At 44.5% G+C, this 25,608-nt stretch overlaps 1 protein-coding gene across 1 annotated transcript in view; it reads right to left on the bottom strand.

Moving 5' to 3' along the window:
• ar (androgen receptor) overlaps positions 1-9,199 on the bottom strand; it is a 224,294-nt gene extending 215,095 nt beyond the window's left edge. The window contains exon 1 of the mRNA XM_084319697.1: positions 8,056-9,199. Coding sequence (XP_084175823.1) covers positions 8,056-9,002 — 947 coding nt within the window. The 5' untranslated portion in view covers positions 9,003-9,199. The remainder of the gene's footprint in view (positions 1-8,055) is intronic.
• Positions 9,200-25,608: the final 16,409 nt, after the last annotated feature.

The following is a 25,608-nucleotide window of genomic DNA, read 5'->3' as shown; positions in this document are numbered from 1 at the left end:
GGACTAGTGCGAGCCCTCCAGATCGCAGCGTAGCGGAGGCGAGTTTTGACATGGCATTGATCCATTGTTCTATTGAAGCACATTACCACCATCCTCTCGCTAAACAACTTGTAGACCACGGTGTTTTTATGAGTGCCCCACAAGTAGCTGTTTTATTAATAATATAATAAGCCGCGTTTTTTCTTCCTTCTTCCCAAGATGCACAGATATATAGATATATAGATAGATAGAGAGATAGATGCAGTGTGCTTGTTTTGCAGTGAATGAATGCTGCGAGCAGTGGTAATAATAATCACTTCCTATATTTGGTTCGCATTTGGTTCGATGAAGCCGAACCGAGACCGACGTTTTCAGGCGGACCAGAGTTCGCCTGTTTGGTCCGCGAACCGAGTTCGACACGCATTCACACAAACCCGAAAAACCGGACTATCGAATTCTGGTCCGAAGGTCCGGACCAAACAGCCCCTGTGTGAAAGCGACCTAAGTGCAGTACAATGCGGACAAAGTCTGGGGCGCTTCCCATCTGTATGTCCTTGTTCTCCATACTAGACAGGCGCCATCTAGAGTTCAACACAAGGACTGGGCGGACAATTCCTCATCCGTATTCTGGTTCATACATTTACGCCCCACGACATAACGGGAGTTCAAAGGCTGACATTTATTTAAGCAATAAGCTCACGACTGCGGTATGGTCATTATACCATGGTCTGGGTGAATACTCTTCTGATTGGACCAATGGCATGTGTCCATTAAAATCGCTTTAATGCACATGTAGTTCGGCTCAAGATTAATCACCGCTCTCAATGAATCCTCCTACCCAACCTGTAACCGTAGCAATATTACAAAGCACAGCTGTAGAACCTGTCAAAGGATTATTATCCACAGCTATGAACCAATCTGACTGCTTGAGTTGAGCTACCCTTTAATAGAATTTCTTTATCTAATGTTTCTCTTTCTGCCTTCCTGTAACATGGACCAGCAACAACACAGCCTACACGCAAGATGACCAGTAAGTATCACTCCTCTGTGGCAGGGAAATGAAAATAAAAACGACTATAAATAATAATTTTCGGATTGTGGATTTGTCCCCCAAATAGGACTGCACAATATTGCCAAAATATAATATCACAATATTTTTCTTAATTTTGATGGTATAACGGTTTTTGACAGTACAAATTATAATGTGATATGACATCTTTTTCATGTCATCTTCTTGTAATACAGTTGTCAAGGTGCTGTTTCATTCTAAATGCTCTGCTTTCTATTACCTTAATGCTGCTGCAAGAACCAATATTTTGATTGAAGAATATGTATATATTTTTTTTACTATGGATAACGGTATTGTAAAAAAATATATATACATACCTTTGCATGGGTCCATGATAGGGGTGTAACGGTACTAGGGCTGACCTTCAAAGCTTTTTTTGGCAATCGAAGCTTCGGGGCCGAGCTTCGATTTTAATTCGAAGCTTCGAAAAAAAATTTAAATTATTTTTTTTATCTTATGTTGTGGGACTTGTACAGCACTTTCGTAAACGTTGTTGTTTTTAAATGTGCTCTATAAATAAAGTGGGTTGGATTAATTAATTAAGTAGCCCCTTTCGTGACTGACGCATCCAACAAGGTTTCACTCGGCTGTGTGATTTAATTCAAGGTGGATCGCTGTTGTCGTTTGAACAACTTCAGATTTCATGGGAACTACCAATCCCCCAAATCAAGAATGTTTAAGATGAATGAAGTAAGATTTTGATTATTTGAAATATGGCCTGTGTAGACTAAACTATGCACAGAATTATGTCAGTCTACAAGGTCCGGATTCTACATGGTCCGGCAATGTAGACCTTGTAGACTCCACTACAGACCAATTATCAGTGAATGTTCATGCATTTTTAAGGGCAACTTCCACAAAAAAACAAAGAACTCACCAAAACATCTCAGTAGCACCTTATCTAAATGTTATATTTCATATATGGAGATTCATATTTATTTATGTATTGCATGCATTTCTACATTTTATTTCCTATTTTGTTTATTCATCCCAGTATCTTTCTTTCTTATGTGTGGAATTCTACAAGGTGCACGCACACACACACACACACACCTACACACACACACACACACACACACTTACATTTAGTCATTTAGCTGACGCTTTTATCCAAAGCGACTTACAAGTTCTGTACGACAAGACAGCAAGAAGGGTACAACTCTATCAGCTGAGTAACAATGTTCATCAAAGTGTTGCGTGTTACAGTGTAGGTTAGTTTATTAGGACAAGTGCATGACAGTAAGGTTAGTCATGGTTAGATTTTTTTTTTTTTTTTTTATCATTTCAGATAATGGTTGAAGAAGTGAGTCTTTAGTCGACGGCGAAAGATTGGACGGGATTCGGCTGTCCTAACTGGGATGGGTAGTTCACACCAGAGGTGGGACCAAGTCATTGTTTTGCAAGTCTCAAGTCAGTCGCAAGTCTTGGTACTCAAGTCCCGAGTCAAGTCCCAAGTCAAGACAGGCAAGTCCCAAGTCGAGTCCCAAGTCAAGACTGACAAGTCCCAAGTCGAGTCCCAAGTCCTAACCTTTAAGTTTCGAGTCCTAAACAAGTCTTATTACATGGCGTTTTCACATTCGCCGAAATGCTTGCTTGTGATTGGTCAATAGCCCCCCGACAGCGGTCATTATTTTTCAATAATGACCGCTGTGGGACCATAATGACCGATGTGCGCAGCTGTTCGCAATCAAGCCCACATCAGTGCAGCAAATCAGACACACCTGCCGCGGCTGCACTGACAGCGGAGTGTGTGTAGATTACAGCGGAGCCAGAACAGAGGCTGCCCGCGATAATAATAATCACTTTATTTGGGCTGACAGAGCCACAGAACTACTGCGATTTGTCAAATGAATTAGGTATATTGTTAGTAAGTTAGCCATGTAATAAGCTGGATAATGTATAGCTTTACTCGGTCATTGTCGCAAAATAATTGACCTTCAGTGACGTTTAAAACACCTCGCCGAAGCGGCTCGGTATTTTAAACTACGTGTCGGTCAATTATTTTGCGACAATGACCTCGTAGCTATACATTATCCCTTACATAATACGCGTTTCACCAAAAAGTTTCATGATCAACTTGTTGGCAAAACATAATCTAATTTCTATAAATGTAATGATATTCAGAATCAGTCTTACAACTAGATACAATTCGGCAAGAGCTGCGTGAAAACCAGTTCAGGAGTATATTGAGAAAAAAAAGAATAAGGATCACCATATCCATTTTAAAGGTATAGGATAACAATAACCAACATATTGTCTTCCCACTTGGACCAATCATTTATTTAACGTCTGCCTGCCCTGTATATACAGTCTAGGCACATGATCCATAATAGCAGACCTCGGTTCAACTAACCTTAACCCTTTATCAATTTTGGGGTATAAAGAATCTGTACTGAAATGACACGGCATCATGTTCCACAAATCATGTTCAACCCAGATTAGTCTCAAACAAGGGACTAAACACGTTTCGCAATTATGCCACAACAATGTGGAACGCCCTACCCACAGCCGTAAAATAATGTAAATCCCTACCCTCAAAACCGCTCTCAAATAGCACCTACGGGTGGCTGCAATTAAAAACTGGCCCCTGTAAATGTCCACCCCCCCCCCCCCCAACCCCCTTCAATGTAGTTTCTTCCCCTTCGAATGTAGTATATATTTCTGTTTCTTATGATCTATGTCTCTTATACAGTACTGTATACTTGTATGTCATAAATGTCTTGATAAAACAGTACTGTCATAAGTGTCATGATGAATTGAAAATGGGGGACCCTGATGTAAACAAGATGAAAGTCTTTCTCTGGCCTGCATCCCCTTAACAATTGTGTGTATTGAGCTGTACTGTATTGTACCCATTCTGCAATATTTGATACAATTTTCAGCAGCATTAATGTTAGGCTTTCATCAAGCAAGACATTGCTGATTGTTTATAAACCAAGTTACATACCGTTATTTATGCAGCTTCAAATGTAGTTGGAAGTTGTTGCGTCTCCATCTGTGATTTTCTGCAATTCGTTTTTTGTTGACCACCACATAGTTTTTATAAGCAAACGAAGCAATATTTGGTATAATTTCCCACTGGATCCGTTGTTCTTAACATTCGTAACTTACTTCTTCTCTGGCGCAAATTGATTGGATGCTGTCGGATTGTTTCAAACAAAGTGGGCAGAAGATATGATCTTTGAGCCAAGACACAAATTACATTTAACTAAAACGATCTTTTCTTTGTGCTCGACAAAAGAGAAATTGTGACAATATCCATCTGTAAAAACGCGACTAGTGGGGGCTGCCATGACGGTCAAATAGTAAACAACACCCCACAGCACAGCGTGTCTCCGCGAGTAGGGTCCAGCTGCAGCGCCGGAGACTCCTCTCAAGGGGCAAGCCTGTGGCAGCCACGAACCTACTACTTTCTATATAGCAGCTGGGAGGTGCGCTGTTTTAAGTGAGCGACGAGCGTGTGTTATTGGATTGATTGATTGATTGAACATCCGAGCTGCTTCTTTAGAAAGAAGGTTCGTGGCTGCCACAGGATTGCCCAGTGAGAGGATTCTCCGGCGCTGCAGCTGGACCCTATTGGTCTCAGACCGGAGAGGAGAACTGCGCTCCAGCTCGCTACCAATCTACATAAAAATAACGCAGTAACTAACGAACCATTCAGTATTTAATATAACTTATCTTTGGGCATGGGGGAAGCCAAGGTATCAAGTCTTCTCAAGTCAAAAGGCTCAAGTCCAAGTGAAGTCACAAGTCATTGGTATTAAAGTCAAAGTCGAAGTCAAAGTCTTTTTTGATTTGGTCAAGTCAAGTCCAAAGTCATCAAATTCGTGACTCGAGTCTGACTCGAGTCCAAGTCATGTGACTCGAGTCCACACCTCTGGTTCACACACACACACACACACACACACACACACACACCTACACACACACACAAATCGAAGTAAAAAAAAAATAGTTGAAAAAAAAAAATTTTTGATTTTTTTTTTTTTTTTTTTTAAACTTCGATTTTTTTTTTATTGTTCGAAGCTTGTGCCATCGAAATCGAACGTTCGAAGCTTCGAAGCATTTAAGACAGCCCTAAACGGTACACAAAAAACACATACGGTACGTACCTCGGTTTCGAAGTCAATGTTCGGTACAGTTTTCGGTACAGTGGGGGAAAGTTTGGCTTTCCATGTTCCACTCAGGGGTGATGTAGTGTGCAGTAACTAATTGTACTTGTAGGGCTGTCAACGAATATTCTATATTGAAATTAATAATCGACTTGTAAACAAATAAAATAAATAATAATAACTATATTAGATTGTGAAAAAAACAGCCCTGATGGGCGGTCGTTAGTGGTTAACATACCGTTGTATTCATTCGGTACACTACACAGCCGTTCAGTACGGTACGGTACACACTGAAACTGTTCGGTTCGGTACGGATACGTGTACCTTTACACCCCTAGTCCATGATGTCCATAGTCCATATATAAAAACAAAATTACAAACATCTCAAAACAAACTGATCAGACTACTGCTTGACCTTACTCCTAGAACCCACCTCACCCCTGCCCACTTCGACAACCTAGGATGGCTTAGAGTAGACGACAGAGTACAACAACTTGCAATGGGCCTGGTCTACAAGATACACTACACGACCAAGGTACCCATGTACATGTCAAAATACTTCCCAAAGGTCAGTGAATACCACGATCACAACACCAGAGGGAGCTCCACAAATCATGTCAAACCCAGATTCGGCTCAAATAAGGGACTAAACACGTTTCGCAATTATGCCACATCAATGTGGAACGCCCTACCCAAAGCTGTAAAGGAATGTGGATCACTACCCACTTTCAAAACCTCTCTCAAGGGACACCTACGGGAGACTGCAATTCAACACTGGCCCCTGTAAATATCCTAACCCAATCATTCCAACCCCCTCCAATGTACAGTCATTTACCTAGTATGGTTTTGTCAATAGTTCAATGTACAATTGTGTTTGTTTGTACAGTGTCTCCTCCCCCCCCCCCTCAATGTACAGTGTTACTTGTTTATACAGTGTGCCCCCCGCCCCCCCCCCCCCCCCAACCACCTCCAATGTAAATTACCCAGTATGGTTGTCAATATCCCAATGTACCCAACCCCCCCCACCCAACCTCCAATGTACAGTTTCTACGTCAAATGTATATACTCCCTTTTCTTGACTCCTTCTGTATCACAAACAGTACTGTATTTGCAAATCTGGTATGTCATAAATGTATAGATGTAGCAGTACTGACTATCTGTATGTCATGTATGTCATATATGTCTATATGAATTGAAAATGGGGGACCCTGATGGAAACAAGACAAACGTCTTTCTCAGGTCTGCATCCCCTTAACAATTGTATGTATTGAGCCGTACTGTATTGTACCCATTCTGCAATCTGTTAAATAAAGTTTTCATTCATTCATTCATTCATTCATTCATTCATTCATTCATTCATTCATACCTGGCTTCATACCTTCCAGCCCCCCCCCCCCCCCCCATTGCGTTGAACTCCGGTCTGTCCAGTATGGAGAAAAAGATTGATTACCGTGAGAATTAAGCCTACCTACTACATGAGCGGTGACTAAAATAATACGTTTTTAGCAAACAAGTACATCAATTAACACAAGTTGTGAGAGACATGGGCAAAGTGTCAAAAGCTCAAACCCTCATTAGACCCTAATTAGACCCTGTGTTTGCAGTTTGCACCTTGTAAAAGAGTTACACCAAACCGCAAATGCCTGAGCGGCTGAGCCTGGGAAAGTTTAAAAGCCAAATGTAAACACAGTACTCGTCTATAGCGAGAGAGCTATGTGATAGTGCACGCAAGTCACTCAATTTCTCAATGAATGAATGAAAACTTTATTTAACAGATTGCAGAATGGGTACAATACAGTACGGCTCAATACACACAATTGTTAAGGGTTATGCAGACCAGAGAAAGACGTTTGTCTTGTTTACATCAGGGTCCCCCATTTTCAATTCATAGTGATTGTGTAAATTGTCTCAATAAAAAAATATTTAATAATATGATACAAACTATGCCAATTAAATGTCACCCTAATAATGTATTACGTGCTCTGAATAAATAAATCGTTTTGGTTTACAATGATTGTCACGAGCCCTCCTCCTGGACACCTGCTGTGTCGGTATATGCATGGTTATTCGACATTAGCTGTTATCAATGTAGTATCATTTTATTTTATTTTGTTAGCATCGGTCAATTAGCAAAAATGGGCAGATTTGTATTTATGTATCGGCATTGGTCTGGCAAGCAAAACTAGGTGGATGTGAACAGTGATTATATATCTTTCTAGCTGTGCATGAACGTTTTTGTTTTCCTCGCCACATGTTTTGTTACAACAGCAATCAAATAGACTGCAGGAATAGAAGTAAAGACAGATTATTGCCACTGTACAATGTTTTCACGTCGTAGCCTATTCCTTTCAGTATACAAAATCGAATTACCGTAGGAACTTTATTTTATTTTATATCCAAATCATATCGATACTGGTAAATATTGGTTATTGACCATAACAACATGAAATGTGTTATTGGTATTGGCCAACGTGTTCATATGGTGTATTATAGCATTATTATCCTAATGACGAATCTAAAGACAACCATGAAGCAGGACATGATGACAATAGCCCATTTGGGCAACTAGTGTCGGGTCCCTAACAAATTTGGATTACCGAACTTTTCACATATGGACCAAAATATAGGTAAATATCGGTTATCGACCATAACATGATATATCAAAAATATATTAGGTTATTGTAGGCTATTGGCCAATTTGTTCACGTCGGTGCATCCCCCACAGATAATCCATAAATGGAGCCCTCTGGGTAGCCTATACCTCAAGTTTTAGGCTCACTTTATTCTCAATTTCAGGGAATTGACTTGGGAGGGACAAAAACATATTGAACAAAGCAACGATTTTCTAAACCTGTTCTTAACGCAGGTATAACCTGCAGAACCACACCAGTTTACCTCGCATCGTTATAGGACAGATCCACCCAGCCACCACCGTAATGTTTGGCGTGGCTGGGGTTCGGGTAGGGGGGCTGCCTCCCCAGCATCATCCCAGCGGGGTACAGCTGCTCACTGCTGGACCGCTCCTCACACATAGCGCTTCTCTCGTACGTGGACGTGGCGCTCGGTGTCGCGCTGCGTGTGTTGTTGATGTACTGCCGTGCACTTCCAAACGGAGCATTGCCGTTGACATTATAGCTGTAATTGGTGTCCCAGAATGTCCCGGCAGATTCATTGTTGACGGCTTCAGTTTTGATCTTGACACCGCACTGCTCCTGCAGATAAGCTGCATACTCCATACCTCCACCACTATAGCTCGCTTGGCCGGTGGGTTTGTAGTAGTTTAGAGAGGAGGGCGGTCTTTCGGAGACCATTTGGCTTGTGTGCGCAAAGTTGTCCGGCACCACCAGTGCGTGTGCGCCATAGGGGCAAGGGGCGACGCGCGTCATGCCCAGATGATCTATCACTTTCGAAGTTGTATCATGATCGGTCGCGATGTTTCCGACCTCGGAGCTGAGGTAATGCTGAGTTCTAGCATCCTCCGAACTTTTGAATATTTCCACCAGTTGCTCTTTGTGCATCGCGCGGCCATCGTGGTACTTGATATAATAATCAGAAACACTTGTTTCCGTCCTGAGACAATCCAGCGGGGCAACTGCGAATAATCCATTCCCATGGGTTTGGTCGTCCGAAGCGCACGGTGCACTACAGTTGAGATCCAGTTCGCTTATGTCGCTCGAATACATGGCCAGTCCCAGCGACACGGAGACGGCTCTGCAGAGCTCCCTCGCAGTGTCTGACTCTGAGATAGTGGCGCAGGCAGAATTGGGGCAACTCTCCACACGGGCGTCAGCAGCGTTTAACTCCCCTCCGTGCTCAGCTGGTTCACTGGGCGTCTTATCCATGATGTTACAGACTTGTGCTTCGTAGTGGTTGGATCCGCGATTTGCGTTCGCATTGTTTGGCTTCGTTAAACCCGGTTCTGTTTTTTGTCGATTTTTTTTTGGCAAATTGGATAATGACTTGCTTCGGGTTTGTTGCGGGGAAACTTACCATGCATGCATCCCTTCTTTCTCACTTCTATGTCAGACTCAGAACTGGAATGATTGGCGCATTTCCCTGGGTGAAATTTAGGTCTAGAGACCAGAGACAGTTGCCGCCCTAGACTACTATGAACCAAAAAGAAAAGTCATAGCCGCGTAACTCTCACGTTGTGGAAAAAGCGTTTCGACAAGGTCTGCGGAAAACACGGAGTGTCTCGAACTCCTCCTTTATCCATTTGGAATCCACAGTACAAGCGAGTGATTTTTTATCTAGTCTGACTTTTAATCAATACTATGCACCACGGGCCACGTCGTTTCAGTAATGCCTCAGGCTATAACAGTAGGCTTAATTGGCAGCAAGGCTATTGTTATTTATGATTATTTATGCGTTTTTATTACCCAAGGCGCCAGGTCTTCACCAGATTTTGAACGGGGCTCAGCTGCTTCTAGGGGGGTCCGAGGGCATGCCCCCCTCTGAAAATCTTTTTTTATTTATTTTTAATTTTGAACAGCCCCTAAATGCTCATCGTCTCCTGTGGATGGATACACGTTTTCAATGAGAACTTGGACTCTGAGCAAACCTCTTTTGCTAAAATGATTCAAAACAAAAGGTCATTAACCACTGCAGTCCTCCTAAGACTTGTTCAAGGTGGTTCCAAGGTCAAAGTTGTTGAGATCAGAGACTCTGTATAGGATTGTTAGTAACTGTCTAACTGTACATATGACTGTTTACACTAGTAACTGTTTACCTGCGTCAGACCACGTGAGCGGATCGGCGCGGCCGAGAAATCCGCTCTTCGCTCTTTAAAGCTTGGTCCGCTCCGCTAATCACTCATGTTGACCCCGCCCCCAAGTCGCTCCCCGCTCACCTTGAATCGAGCGCTCCCCGCTCCCCGCGCCAGATCGCTCGGCAGTTTTTTTTCTTCTTTTTTTGGAGCATGGTGTAAATGAGCTCAAACTACAACAGTCTACACCCCCTGGGCCCCTTAACAATTGTTTGTATTGAGCCGCATTGTAATTGTAGCCATTCTGCAATGTTAAATAACGTTGTTTATCCATTCACTATCTCTATTAAGCGATGATAGGCTAGCCGAGCCACAATGCTATGGTCGCTGCCATTAACGTTAGCATGTAAGCTAACGTCAACAACAATGGCGTCGATACTTTTTCTAACTGGATTGAGTGTGGGCGTCTCTACAGTGACAAAGCCTGAACGAACAGCCTATCACAGGTTCACCCTTCTCATTGGTTGAAAATGGCCTTCATGTTTGTACATCGCCATCTGTTGCTTTGGCATTGTACTGCATGTATATATTACATCAGTGTTAAACCACTGTGAGCGGCCTGGAGTGGATTGGAGCGGAGGAGAACTCTCGCTCCGGACGTCGCGCCGACTCATTTTAAAACCCACTCCTCGCTCACGTCAAAACCGGCCGCTCCGCGCCCCGCGCCGCTCGCGCTCCGATCCGCTCACATGCACTGACCTGCGTAGACAATTGTCTCCACCAGTGATTGCCTTGTTGCATATATATCTGTCCCCACTGGAGGGCGCTCTGGGCGGAGCCACCCAGGTATTCTACCTTAGGGCAACTATAAAAGGAAAGGTGCCCACCCCTTTCGTTCTCTCCTCCAACGTCTCTCAGAGAGAGAAGAGTTGTACAACTGCTGCTTATATGTGAATAAAAGAAGCCACGCCAGTTCAGACACAAGATAGAAACCATGCCTCTTGACCACATTATTGTCGCCCTAAACTGAGTTCTGTTAACAGGTTATGGGCCCAGATAACGCCCGGGCGAAATAGTGGAGGTACTGTAGCAAGCTTAGCTGAAGTTATAGGCTAGGATAGCGCCGGGAGCACCGCGTGGCTAGTCGCTAGGCCGACCAGAGTAAAAGCTAAGCATACCATTAACGAAGAGGATGGAAAACAAGAGAAGAGACAAGTGGCCGACATTCAGTGGAAAAGCAGAGAACTACGAACTCTGGGAAGAGCACATGCTGTGCTGCATGCACAGGGCGGGGCTGAAGGAGACAATCCTGGGGGCCCCCACCGGAGAACTGACAGCGGAAGAGCAAGCCCTGGATGCCCAGCGGAATGCTAATGCGTACTGTGAGTTAGCGCCGATGCTTGACGACACCAGCCTGGGGCTGATATTCCGCGACACTAAAGACAGAGGCCGAGAAAGCCTGGCGGTACTGAGAGAGCATTTCATCGGGCGAGGAAGACCCAGAGTCGTGGCCCTCTACACAGCACTAACGGGCCTGAGGAAGGGGATCACCGAAACTGTGACGAAGACGTCAACAGAGCGGAGCAAATCACGACGCCATTGAAGAGTGCCGGAGAAGCACCGAGCGATGGGCTAATGATGGCGATGATAATGAGAGGACTACCGGAGCTCTACAAACCGTTCACACTCCTGATAACACACGGTTCAACGGACATTACGTTGGGACAGTTCAAGGCTAAGTTAAGGAACTTCGAGGCCTCAGAAGACACCCACCCAGCCGCCGCGGAGGAGGGGGAGAGGGTGCTAAAGGCTCGAGAGACGCCAAGAGAGAGAACCAGGACCACGACAGACCTGGCGTGTTGGCGATGCGGAGATAAAGGCCATCGGAGAAGCGAATGCACAAAGGCTGTCTGGTGTAGCTTCTGCAAATCCACGGGGCACACAGACAGAGCGTGCATGAAGAAACACAACCAGAGGGCGCGATACGCGCATGGACAAGATGGCGGCCACAGGCGAGACGAAAGCCACGGACAAAATGGCGACTACAGGCGAGACGAAAGCCACGGACGGAATGGCGACTACGGACAAGATAACGGCTGTGGACAGGATGACGACAGCGGACACGACCGCGGCGACTATCGACGTGAGATGAATCGAGATGACGCCCGGAGAATCAATGGCGGCGACAATCGATGTGAGGCGAGTCGAGACGGCGCCCGGAGGATAACGGGACAAGAAGACTGCGCTTTTGGAGAGCGGACAGCGGGCATCGCCGGACCGGCCCAGATGCAGCGGGCCCAGAGAAGGAGACTGATCGTGGACACGGGCGCGTCGTCCCATGTCATCAACGACAGGAGTCGGTTCAAGAACTTTGACGACACTTTCCACTCGGAGAGGCACTGCATGGAGCTGGTAGACTACGGATTGGCGCAAGAGAGGGGAGACGCACAGGTATGCCTCACGGACAGCAGGGGTCGCCGGCGTACGGTGACGCTAAAGAACGCTCTATATGTACCATCGTTCCCACAAGGACTATTCTCTGTAATAGCTGCTACTGCAAGCGGCGCCAAGGAATCCTTCGATAAAGGTACAAATGTTCTTGTAGAACCTGACGGTACCCGGTTTGACATAAAGATGTACCAGAGAGTATTTTATCTGAAAACGGAGTGTAATGACTACGACCAGTGTAATGATAATGATGATGTGTATAGCGGGACGGCCAGTCACGATATTCAGACATGGCACGAGATTATGGGTCATTGTAATTACGAGGATTTACTGAAACTGCAAGTAGTGTCAGAGGGTATGCACATTGAGGGGGAGAAGCGTAGACCTGACAAAAATTGTGCAATGTGCAAAACGGGGAAGTTTACCCAACCGAGATACAGAAATCCCACAGACAGAGTAGGGGTACCACTTGCACTAGTTGACATGGACCTAGTCGGCCCAGTAAGCAACGAGTCCATAGGAGGTTTTGGATATGTACAGTATTTTACAGACGTGTGTACAGGGGCAGTGTTTGTTTACTTTATCAAAGAAAAGAGTGACACACTCCAGGCCACGGAAAAATTCCTGGCAGACGTAGCTCCTTATGGTACAGTAAGATGTTTGAGGTCCGACCACGAAACCGAGTTCACAAACAGAGAGTTCCAATCACTGTTGGGAAGGTATAAGATAAGACACGAGACGTCACGTCCATATCCCACGCACCAGAGCGGGGTGGCAGAGAGGGAATGGCACACCCTTTCCGAAATGGCTAGATGTAAGCTAGCAGATAGTAACTTACCAAAGAGCCTGTGGCATTATGCGGTACAAGAAGCCGCTTACACCAGAAACAGGTGCTTTAATAAGCACTCTGGCACCACTCCGTATACAGCGCTGACAGGAAAGAAGTGTAATCTAGCCAGAATGCACCGATTTGGATCAGTGTGTTATGTGTACCTGCAGGACAAGGGAAAACAAGGATGTAAAAAGGATTTTTCGTAGGACACGACAGAGGAAGTCCTGCTCTCCTAGTTTATCATCCCGGTAAAGGGATAGTGCTGAAACACATGCTAGTCAAGTTTGTCACGAAGGCAACCTTTGAGGGCGAGACACAGACAGAGGAGCCAGAGCTGGACTCCAGAACAAGGTGTGTAGAAATAGAAACACAACACCCCAGTGTACTCAGTACAGTTGCGCAGACAGATAGTCAGCAACCCCCAGAGGGCGATGACGAGAAGCACCTGAGGGTGACGTCAAGCGCCTCAAGCAGTGGGAGGTATTCCACAAGGGAACACAGACCCCCAGAACGTCTGACAGGCAGTATGCCAGGGAAGGGAGTGACGAGGAGGACAATACACCTATCCCCGTTGAGCACTACTACAGGGTAGTCAGTGGGGTAAAGCCGACTTTTAAAGAGGCCACAATGTCCCCCGAAGAGGGCACGCATACAGTGGGAGGGAAAATGGATGTATTCAACAAAGTTACTAGAGGGCAGGCAGTCAGTGGGAGGGAGATGGGGGTATTCAATCCAGGAAGGCATTGAAGACCACGGTAAATACAAAGTATGGTTCATAGAAAATGTATTGAATGCTGAAGAATTGAGCCATATGTTTGGTCCCATGTTTAAGTACAGAGGTGGATGAGTTACCAGGTTTAAAATGCTGAAATGGATCATATGTTTAACCCCATGTTTAAGTACAAAGGTGGGTGGTTTACAATGTTAAAGTACAGAGGTGATCTATGCTTAAAATACAGAAGTGGAGGATTTGATCATCGCTCCAGAACACAAAAGAAAGACCTAGGCAGGTTAAACCATTTTATAGGTATGGACTTCGAACAGTCTGTCAACTGTGTAAAAATATCCCAGAAGAGATATGTGGGAAAAGGTCCTGAGATGTTTTGACTGAAGTAAGAAATGTATAGATAAACTGTGGGTAACTTCATTCTGTTGGACAACCTGTACTCGCCCTGACCTATGTTCTGTAGTGAGTAAGAATGTCATAGTATTTTTTTGTTGATCCCACAGAGAATCATTGAACTACATCAAAAATATGTTTTTCGTTATCCCAGAGGTGCTGCAGACGGACAGCGGTTTTTCAGGAAAGACAACAAAGGTTTAAGGGCTCAGAGCCTACAGGGATACTATCAGCCTGTGAAGCTGAGTATATGTTTCTAGCTATGACAATGCAAAAATGTGTTTATCTAGATAGAGCAACTGCTCGAAGTGATGAAGATAGGGTTATGAATGTATTGTTCAAGATGCAGCAGGTAATTGAAATATATCCTCTATATCAAATATGGTGTTTTTGAAGAATGGGCGTTCTGTCTAAACCGTTTAAAATGATGAACATTATGTATATATGGAGACTGTTGTTTATAAGAACAACCAGGGGACCATTGTGATTACTAGGAACCTAAGGTGTCAATATAGATGTAAACATGTCATTATAAATAATATCATCTTATCAGGTATGCCATCAGATAAGAAAGAATGACACCGGTTTACTGTCCAACGGACAACAGAGTAATAAATACTATGAGGGAGCATGTTTTCAAATTAAAACTGACGTGATTTGTAAAGGTCATGTTTAACACTTTGGCTGCCTAAGGTTAAATTCATGATATACCATAGATTGCCAGCGCTATTTGTCTATGGAGAAAGTCCCCTTCTTTGCAGGGCTATAACTTTTTAAATTATATTGCTACATTGCCATTATTAGGGCCCATTCAAAGTCCTATATGTATTGTTCATTGTGTAGCAACGTTAAACTTTTTCATTCACATATTCATAGTAAAGTATGGTCTAATGTATAAGTATGTTTTCATCTCTTTCTGCAGCTTTCTCCAGAACGTGATAGCCCCAAATGCATTATATTGATGATGAAATACAGTTTGATGGCAATCAGCGCGATATAAAAAATTCCAACTAGACGTACTTCTAGAAGTTACTACACGTCATCTGATGTTGACCGGATGGGCGAGGGGGCGTTTATAATTCCGTGGGCAGCGTTATACCAATCATCTAATGTGGGTCAAATGTTGATAATAGCAGTTAGTATCGAAGACGGTAACGTTACACGCTGAAACTCACCCCAGTCTCCGCGCGCCGTTGGGCGATCATTGTCGAGTAGAAATCTTATCATTATGGGATATATTTTTACCCGGTCCATCTCCAGCTTGTATAATGGTATATACGTCCAAATCATGTTGTTTATCGAGTTATTGCCAATCGATCACCGTGTAGCGTGACGAGCCAGAGTCCCATGACCTATAGCGAGCGCCCGGAAGTACTACGGACGTCTAGGACAACCTCTATGCAACATCCTGTTTGGCAATTGCGCCGATCGGCCACCAGATGGTGCTCCTGAACCGCCAGAGAGCTCAGTGGGTCCTGCTGGTGGATCTCAGGCCAGCGGAGGGGACATATGAATCCGATCGCAGATTTTTGAAATATTGATATAAGGACGACGTAACGCGTCCTCCGGCAACTTTAGCATGGCCAGCAAAAGACGGTTCCCGGCAGTCAAAGTGTTAATGTGAAGGTATTGAATGTGATACCCTATGGATGCTTTTGAGTTTATATATATTATTTCCTTTGTTAAAATGTTTTTCCAAGAAGTCAGCCAGTATGCTAAAAAGTGGGAGTGTTGAGATCAGAGACTCTGTATAGGATTGTTAGTAACTGTCTAACTGTACATATGACTGTTTACACTAGTAACTGTTTACCTGCGTAGACAATTGTCTCCACCAGTGATTGCCTTGTTGCATATATATCTGTCCCCACTGGAGGGCACTCTGGGCGGAGCCACCCAGGTATTCTACCTTAGGGCAACTATAAAAGGAAAGGTGCCCACCCCTTTCCTTCTCTCCTCCAACGTCTCTCAGAGAGAGAAGAGTTGTACAACTGCTGCTTATATGTGAATAAAAGAAGCCACGCCAGTTCAGGCACAAGATAGAAACCATGCCTCTTGACCACATTATTGTCACCCTAAACTGAGTTCTGTTAACAAAAGTCATCATAGTTGGGGGGCCTTAGGGATATTTTCGTGCAAATTTGTGCAAAAGCACCAAATTTGGCCCAGATGTAGCCCAGGGTATGCTCAATTGATTCAGACAGGGCGCCCGAGCCGGTGACCCCCGGGGCCACCCTGGTGGCCAAATCAATATGGCCGCTGTCCGAAAAAGGTCTTGGCTATAACTTTTGAACCAAATTAACTAGAAATACAAACTTGGTATCTATTTTATGTTTTTTGACTATTAGAAACACATTGGAATGCTTATCTTTACAATTGGGTGTGTCTGGACACCTAATTTGCATATTTTCAAGATGGCGACTACCCAAAAGTGAGTTTTACCAGAACTTTTGTTTTTTCTGTCTATAAAAGTGAAATTCTATATAACATATAATTATATCAGAATCCGAATCAGACACGTTGATTGCCAGGCAATATTTATAATGTAAAATAAACCTAAACAACAATTGGTTGTCAGGCGTAACAACAACAACAAAGGTGAAAACATGACAGAACGAAAGAATAAATACAGCACAATACACAAACAATACAGAATCATACCCCACATTAGCCCAAAATGACAATCCACATACCACATCAAGGTGCTCTGTCTATAGATATAAGTTTATGGGGATGGATGTGCTCAGTCCTTTTTATTTACCAGGGTGAGTGATTGTGGATAGAAGCTGTATAGGTGACCATTTTTATATCATAATCACACAACCAGATTACTTATTGTCGTCTCATTGTAGTCTTGACCCTCATTGTTGGTACAGGCACCCTCACAGCCACATATTGAGGTGCAATGGACTCCAGCTTTGCAGCGCCCTCTACATGCAGCCGCAGTGGAGGAGAATGGTGCAGGCTTTACTGGCATCTGCAAGATGAGTCCAGTAAGGTTCCCAAGTCTTGGTTGTGAGTCCATCATGTAGTTTGTGTGATCCATCATGTGAAACCAAGCACAGAGCTCATCACACACTTGAATGTACAGCTTGAAGTGTCCTTCTCTGAGTGACCGAACGAATCGACAGAACAGTAACTCTAGCTCCATGATGGTAGACCAGTACTTGAACTGTGGAAACTCCGCTTGAGATTGTTTGTCCCACATTTTGAATGTTTCAGATGGGCCAAGAACATCCACACAATAAGCAGAGTATGCCTTCTGCTTGAGAATATGAAGGGACACGAGAGTGACTTGATGGACATAACGTGTGTGTGTTTGATATGGTGCTCATTGAGGGCAGACTGAGCTTGTCCTGTAGTCAAGAGTGGCCTACCCCCACCCCTCGGGAGGCTAGTCAAGAGGAGGCAGAGATCAAGAAATCTATGTTCTGTGGGTTGACGCACACCCCAGTCCCCACTGACCCTAACATAGACGACTGCCTCACCTTTGAGAGTGCGCAGCTAAAGACATTCCTGTGGCACCACCTTGAGGTTCCCCCCACTACCGACATTAACGCATCGAACTACGCAGAGGCAGAACTCCTTCTGCTACAGCGAGCCCAAAGTGATTCGTTCCCCGACGAGCTAGACTGCCTGCAGGGAACAAAGCCAATCCCGTCAGACAGCAGACTGCTCCACTTGGCCCCCGAGCGCGACACCCATGGCCTCATCAGGGTGGGTGGTCGTCTGAGACGGGCCCCGGACTTAACGGATGACGTCAAGTTTCCTATAGTCCTCAACAGCCGACACAAGGTCACTGAGCTCATCATAAAGAAATACGACGAGGATGTGCACCACGCTGGGGCAGAGAGAGTCTTCGCTGAGATCCGACGTCGCTATTGGATACTGAACGGAAGAGAAGCAGTACGTCGCTTCCAGCGGACTCGTCTAGACTGTCGCAAGTGGCGAGCACAGCCCAGTATACCCAGGATGGCCGACCTGCCTCACTGTCACACCCGACCCGTGGCGAGGCTGATAGAGTTGCCGAGGCTCCCTGACCCCCCTGATGACGATCATGACCCACTGACTTTGTAGATTGCCCTACTCCCCACAACAGACATTGAGCAGTTGACTGGACTATTAATCTGTCTTCCTTTAACTAATTAGGTGCGGACTAATTAGGAGGCGGCTGTTGTGAAGGGCCAGATTAAACTGAGAATCTACCTTTATTGTTTGATATACTTTGTATATTATTTATATATATACACGGAATATCCCTTTACCTGCGTTCAGACCAGAGTAATATTCGCTCTCCTATTGGACAGCGCCCCCAGGCGCCAGCGCGCAAGCCCCCAACGGCAAGTTCAAAGACAACTGCAGGCATGTCGGAACATGCCCGGAGTCAGCGTAGTGATACCAGACAAGGACTGAGGTTGGGACTAGATATTCACTTAAGTATAAATACAGAGCAAGGTGCGCACACCGTGCTTAGTTCAATTCAGTTACGTTCAGTACCTTACCCACCTTCACCACGAGTCAACGTGCAGTGAAGTGAGCAACCTTGCGTCTAACAGAGCATTGAGAACCGCGTGCGAATAGAATGGTAAAAGTGTCAGAGTTTAATGAAGTAACGTTGAGTTCGACTTAATCTAATGTGAAGTAAATAGTCGTTCATTTATTGTATATCGTGCGGCCACAGTTCTTTCGTGTGTAGCATTACCCAGCGGTTCGTCGTGTCTTTAGCTAGTGTACTTAACCAGGCTGTGTGGCCTAAATACGTCGCCCACACCCGAGGAGTCCTAGGCGGAGAACCGTTGGACATGTACACAGGAGAATCGGCGTCGGCGATTGCAGAACCATTACTGGTTGGATTATATTGATTTGGAACGTGGTACCCGGAGAAGAGCATCGTTGATTTCCACTATCGTTTGGGATTCAACCTCGTGAGGATTACAACTCGGGCCGGCCTCGTGGACGGGGCTGGCTAGCTGTCATCAATGCTGTCGAGCATCTGGATTACAATTATTACTTTGCTGCTGATCAAGGGAGTTTACAAGGACCGACTCCTGTACCTGGAGTCTTTTTATTCCTCATTGAATCAGACGGAGTACCCGAACATTCCTCTACCCTCCAGGCCTTACACCCCCGGAGGGAACCCATTGTCTCCAGTCGGTACCAGTGTTGCCCTATATAGTTGCTACTATACGACAGGTGGTGTGAACTTAGACCCATCGTAGGATTCCTGCTATTCTTAGTGACTCATGCTCTTGACTGACTTTACGTATATTCTTCGCCATACAAGCGCGACCCTAATTCTCATTCTGTAACCTAACGTTGCCTAATAATAATAAATTACCCTCAAATACTATTTCTTTGTCAATGCCGTGTTCTTGTGGGTGTTCACCATCTATATTTGATGTACTGTCTGGCCAGTAATTAAAGTACATAACTAGCAGTGGTTTAATCTATCACAATCTTTAATACAGTCAGGGTTTTGTAACCCCTCAGTTACAACTGCCAATTGTGTTAGTATGACGGCCGGCCAAGCCGGTAGCAACGCAGAGAGCTGGGCTCGATACCAGCATATCCTGTGTTAGTGGCGAGCGCCTTGCCCACTGCGCCACTCAGCCGCCCAGTGTCAACTTTTATAGGAGGACGCTCAAGTCCTAGATGGTCATGAGAGATGATTTGTAGCACTCAGTGCAGTTCCATGGAACTCGTTCTGTGAGTAGTTCCCTTTGCTGTACCCATCTAGATTGTCAACATCATAGGTGAAGGCATCCTGACGAAGATTAGTAGGAAGAACAATGCCATCTTCATTGTGTCGTTTACACACTGCACATGCCAGCGACTGCTTCACCTCCATTACTCGTTTATATGACACTGACAACCCTTGTGCATGTGATTCATCAACTTCCGTTTTCTGGCGTCCATTGCCATGCAATTTGCGGAAAGGGCATTTCTCTGTCTTTGCTGTGACGTATTGTGTCAGTCTTGCAGGTGTGATGGGTGCCGCCATATGCATTGTACTTCTGACATTGGGTGATGAGACTTGCTATTTTTGTTCTCGGTTTCAGGTTGGCATCTTCTGTATTAGCTGCACAGGGTTTGAGGAGTGCTGGACCCTGGAGGACGATATCATTGAACACTCGTAAGGGTTCGGCAACAGATGTTGTGAGACAGTTAATAATAATTATATAGCGCCTTTCAGGAGACCCAAGGCGCTTAACACTTTGAGCGCCACGCCTGGTTTTCCGTTTTACCGCTTGAATGCCACCATCGGCGCCAATGTTAACGTTAATATCGCCTAATCTATGTTTTAAATGATGGCTATGTGTCTAAACTGCCCATCGCATTATCAAAGACTATTTTCCAGTCAGTGCTGTGAAGGCAGATTGTTTTTTTATCGCGTTGTTTCCATTTCAGAGCAGTTAGAAAAGCCCCCGTTTTGATATAAAAAAACAGCTCATTCTGGAGCATTCTATGAAAATCGTCTTTTAGTGGAATATTCCACAACGTTGATATTCGTCGGCCTTTTTATGAATCGTTTTCAAATAAACGCTAGATGATCAATATTATATGTGCACGCAAGCACATTACGGCCGCGCACTGATAATCGCTCCGTTGATTTCCTCACAGACTTTTACCTTACCTGACATCAGATGGTATCCAACTGGTATATTCCAATTCCTGATCACCATTCGAAAAAATCGATAAGTGTATGGATCCAACGCGAGACTGTAGATCTCCATGATCCGCGGGGATCTGAGGCTCCAGAATGAACTGTGGTAACCCCAGCTGGATCAGTGAACTGGAAAATGTGGAATACCGGATTTTTTTCCCCATTCATTTTCATTGAGTCCATTCCAAAATCACTTATGTCATCTGGGAGACGACAGGGGGCGCTTTTTTCCACAGTGATCACCGGCGCAGCTCGGCTATACTCGGGTAGGCTCGGGTGATGCAATAATTTTTCAGATCGCAAAAAAAATAAAAAATAAAAAAATCAGAGAAATCTCGTGAGTGGCACGCAACAACCTATAAAAAAACCAGAGAAATCTCGTGAGTGGCACGGAAAGTGTTAACAGGAGGGGGCAGGAAAAAAAGTAACAACAAAATAATAATCAAAAGGAAAGAAAGAAAGAAAATGAAAAAAAGGAAATCAGGCAGAGTAATTTACAAATTTGGTGAAGAGGTGGGTTTTGAGTTGTGATTTGAAGGAGTGCAGGGATGTAGCATTACGGATGTTTGGAGGGAGTGAGTTCCAGAGGGTGGGTGCGGCCACAGAGAAGGCTCTGGGACCAACAATCCGCATGTTGGTGGTGGGGATGGAGAGGAGACCGGAGTCAGAGGACCGCAGCCTCCGGGGCGGGATGGAGGGATGGAGGAGGTCAGCTAGGTACCGGGGGGCAAGGGAGTGAAGGGCTTTGTAGGTGATGAGGAGGATCTTGAAATTGATGCAGGACTTGACTGGAAGCCAGTGGAGGTGGATGAGGGTGGGGGTGATGTGGTGCCAGGACTTGGTGCGGGTGAGAACCCGGGCAGCAGAATTTTGCACATATTGTAACCTGTTCAGGGCATTGCTGGGTAGCCCTATTAGGACAGAGTTTGCATAGAGAGTCTCATGAGAGAATGAGAGTCTCTGCTACATAGTTGGGGAGAGATGGCCGGAGTCTGGAAATGTTCCTGAGATGAAAATAAGCTGATTTAGTTATTGTTTTTATGTGGGAATGAAAGGAGATGGTGGAGTCCAGTATGACGCCCAGGTTGCAAACTTCTGGGGAAGGGTGGATTAGGCAGCCATCCACTTCAAGGAGGAGATCTCCAACCTTCCGGAGCAGTGACTGCTTGGCCACAACCATGAGCTCAGTCTTCTTGCTATTTAGCTTCAGGAAATTGGATGACATCCAGGCCTTGATGTAGAGCTGAGTGTCACCAGCATAGGAGTGGAAATTGAGACCATGACCAAGAGGGAGCATGTACCTCCGGTCAATGGTCTCTAACTACACACCCTCAAGACCCCTACGCTCTGCATCTTCTGGCCGCCTCAGACCTACTCCTATCCAAGCTCCGGGAGGGTCATCAAAGAGAAGTCGCCTATTCTCAGTCCTTGCCCCACAATGGTGGAATGAACTACCCACCCCAGTTAGGACAGCCGAATCACGTCCAATCTTTCGCCGTCGACTAAAGACGCACTTCTTCAACCATTATCTGAATTAAAAAAAAAAAAAAAAAAAAAAAAAAAAAAAAATCTAACCCTAACTAACCGTACTGTCATGCACTTGTCCTAATAAACTAACCTACACTGTAGCACTCAACACTTTGATGAACATTGTTGCTCAGCTGATAGAGTTGTGCCCTTCCTGATGGCTTGTCGTACAGAACTTGTAAGTCGCTTTGGATAAAAGCGTCAGCTAAATGACTAAATGTAAATGTAAATGTAAATGTAGATTGTGAAGAGGAGTGGACCAAGAACGGAACCCTGCGGCACACCTTGGTTGACTGGGGCAGGGGTGGAGGTGGAGGTGGAGTTCCAGATGGAGATGAACTGTTTTCGGTCAGTGAGGTAGGACTCGAACCAGGTGAGAGCAGTCCCAGTAACACCCAGATGGTCAGAGAGGCGGTTAAGGAGAATGGAATGGGAGACTGTGTCAAAGGCCGCAGATAGATCCAGGAGGATCAGGTAGGCCAGCTTTGACGAGGACTGTGGGTAAGGGGTCAAGGGAGCAGGTGGAGGCCTTAGCCTTGGTGACCAGCTTAGCCACCTGGAGAGCGTTGATGGGAAGGAGCCATCAAATGTGTGGCCTGGTTGTAACCAATACTTGTGTAAAACCAAGGCGGCCCTCATCAACATAATCGCCTCATCCTGATCAATCTGGTTGGAATCATGACCTCTAGCTACTCTCTTAGCCACTTGTTCCTTGTTTGTGATGTATGTGTCCCTCCCTTTCTGGTGTTCACTCCATTCAGGCAGATATTTGAGGAGCTGTTGCTTGAATCTTGTTGTGTGGGGTTCATAATCAAATACGAAATGGGTCAATATTGAAACAGAAACGTAAAAGTTAAGGTAAAACAAATTTTCGGGGGGACCGCCATCTTGGAAATATGCAAATTAGGGGTCCAGACACACCCAATTATTAATATAAGCCTTCCAATGTTTTTCTAATGGCCAAGAAACATAATAATAGACACCAAGTTTTTATTTTAAGCTCATTTGGTTCAAAAGTTTTAGCCGAAACCTTTTTCGGAGGGCGGTGGTCGCTGGCTCGGGCGCCCTGGCTGAATCATTAGAACATACTCTGAGCTACATATGGGCCAAATTTGGTGCTTTTGCACAAATTTGCACAAACTTAGCCTCATATAGCCCTAAGGCCCCCAACTATCAGTAGTTGCCACATACAAGTGCCATAAACCATTGGAAAGCTGCGACCATAAGGAATCATCTGAGATGCATGCAGCTCAACAATGTATGTCAATATTATATGTATATATGCAATTAACATGTTTTGTCAAATTATGACAATTCTGAGTGTATAGAGGGTTGGGACATTATATACACCTAATGATCAGATTCAGATTCGTTTATTAAGCCATTAGTGTAAAACACATAGGTAAGTGTTATGCATTTTTCTAATTTCTTTTCACTATAACAACAGACACAGGACAAAAACAGTGCATTGGAGGATTAATAATTGAAATAAATATATATAAATAAATATATATATATATAAAGTGTAAAGTGCAGAGTGCCAGTTAGACCAGTGCAGTATTTTGCTAGTGTCATTGTGCCAGTGTCACTTGTGGGCGAGGGGGCTGAGTCATTGATCAGCCTGGCGGCTGAAGGGAAAAAGCTCAATCTGTGTCTGGCTTTCACAGCCTTCAGTATCGGCAGCCTTCTCCCAGAGGGGAGCAGGGTGAAGAGGCCGGGTGGGAGGGGTCGGCCATGATCTTCTTTGCTCTCTTCAGCGCCCTGGAGTCGTGCAGGGACTTGAGGGAGGGCAGGGGTAGCCATCGCTATGCTCAATTATGTCTCATAGGTTGTTGCAACAGTTTTTCGGTTGATGCCATTTGTTACACATTTATTGTGGGTGATCTGTAGTGCTGAATTTCCCTTGGGATCAATAAAGTACTTCTATTCTAAACCTTTGACATCTGGATTTCTGTGTGAATTGCATTTGGCTGGATGGTGAGTACTTCTGTTCTGACAATTGCTCAGAACCAGAGGTGCACGGGCCGTAATTTAGACCATAATTTAATATGGTCTAAATTGTAATTAATATGATACTGTATGTATTTTACAAAGTTTGTTCACATCAGTTTAATAACATAATTCCATTGCTCTCTCCTCCCTCAGTTGCACTGCTTTCAGTGCAGCTCATATACATTTGAGCTTTTATCCAATAAGATTTCCCCCCTGTGCTGTCAAATAAATAAATCTACCCTGAGGCCTTCGGGATGTCGAGTGAATCCCCTCTGCTGTTGAAACAATATTTGATGGGGAGATGTTGTTGATTGTCACATTCTTTAACCAATCAGATTTAGAGTTTGACATGTTGGGCGTTGGGCACACTAGAGCCTTTTACAGTAGCTGGCCTAACCTCATGTCAGCATTATTTTTCTTGAGTGGTGCTAAATTCAGCTTGCGCTATACCAGAGGGTCAGCTATACTGAAGCAAAACTACTGTAGCAATGTAAAGTCTGTAAAGTAGCAGATTTCGATTTTCAAGATTCTTATTAGTATTAGTATTAGTATTCTTATTATATATAATGCACAACGATGGAAGGGGGAGCAGCAATGGATTTGGTGGCTGAAGGTCCTTTCAAGAAAAGCTGGAGCTAGTGAGGAACTTTCAATCAAGCAACTATAAATGGTACAACTGGCTTACATCATCGGAGGAATATTGCAAATTGTATTGCATGGGAATGCCTGTTATTTGCAGACTTGACGATTAGAGAGAATACAGGGGCGTGGGCGTGTTTCTCACTAAATGTAGCTGAAGCCGCGGTTACTTCAATATAGAGCATTTTGGAGTTTGGTAAATAAATGCTTTGATTTTTTTCAAGCGATGAGAAGTGAGTTTTGAATGTGAGTTGAATTGAAGGGGGTGAAGTGGATTTTCTTTGCAAAATACATTAATCTTGTCAATATGCTGCTGGTGATTATGTTTTAATCGGCGTCTTATGTGTGCCGTCACCAATATGTTTTAATCGGTGATAAGGTGTGTGCCATCACCGAATATGTTGAATCTGGCACATTTACATTGATGTGGAAACTGAAGATGTTCATTAATGTGCACTGTCCCTGGGTAAAAAATAAATAAACAAATACAAATACAAATGTTTTCATCTGTTGTGTCTGTCACA

Source organism: Notolepis coatsorum (genome assembly GCF_963971535.1).
Source record: "Notolepis coatsorum genome assembly, chromosome: 8".
Classification (NCBI taxonomy): domain Eukaryota; kingdom Metazoa; phylum Chordata; class Actinopteri; order Aulopiformes; family Paralepididae; genus Notolepis; species Notolepis coatsorum.
This window is presented reverse-complemented; position numbering and strand designations above follow the sequence as displayed.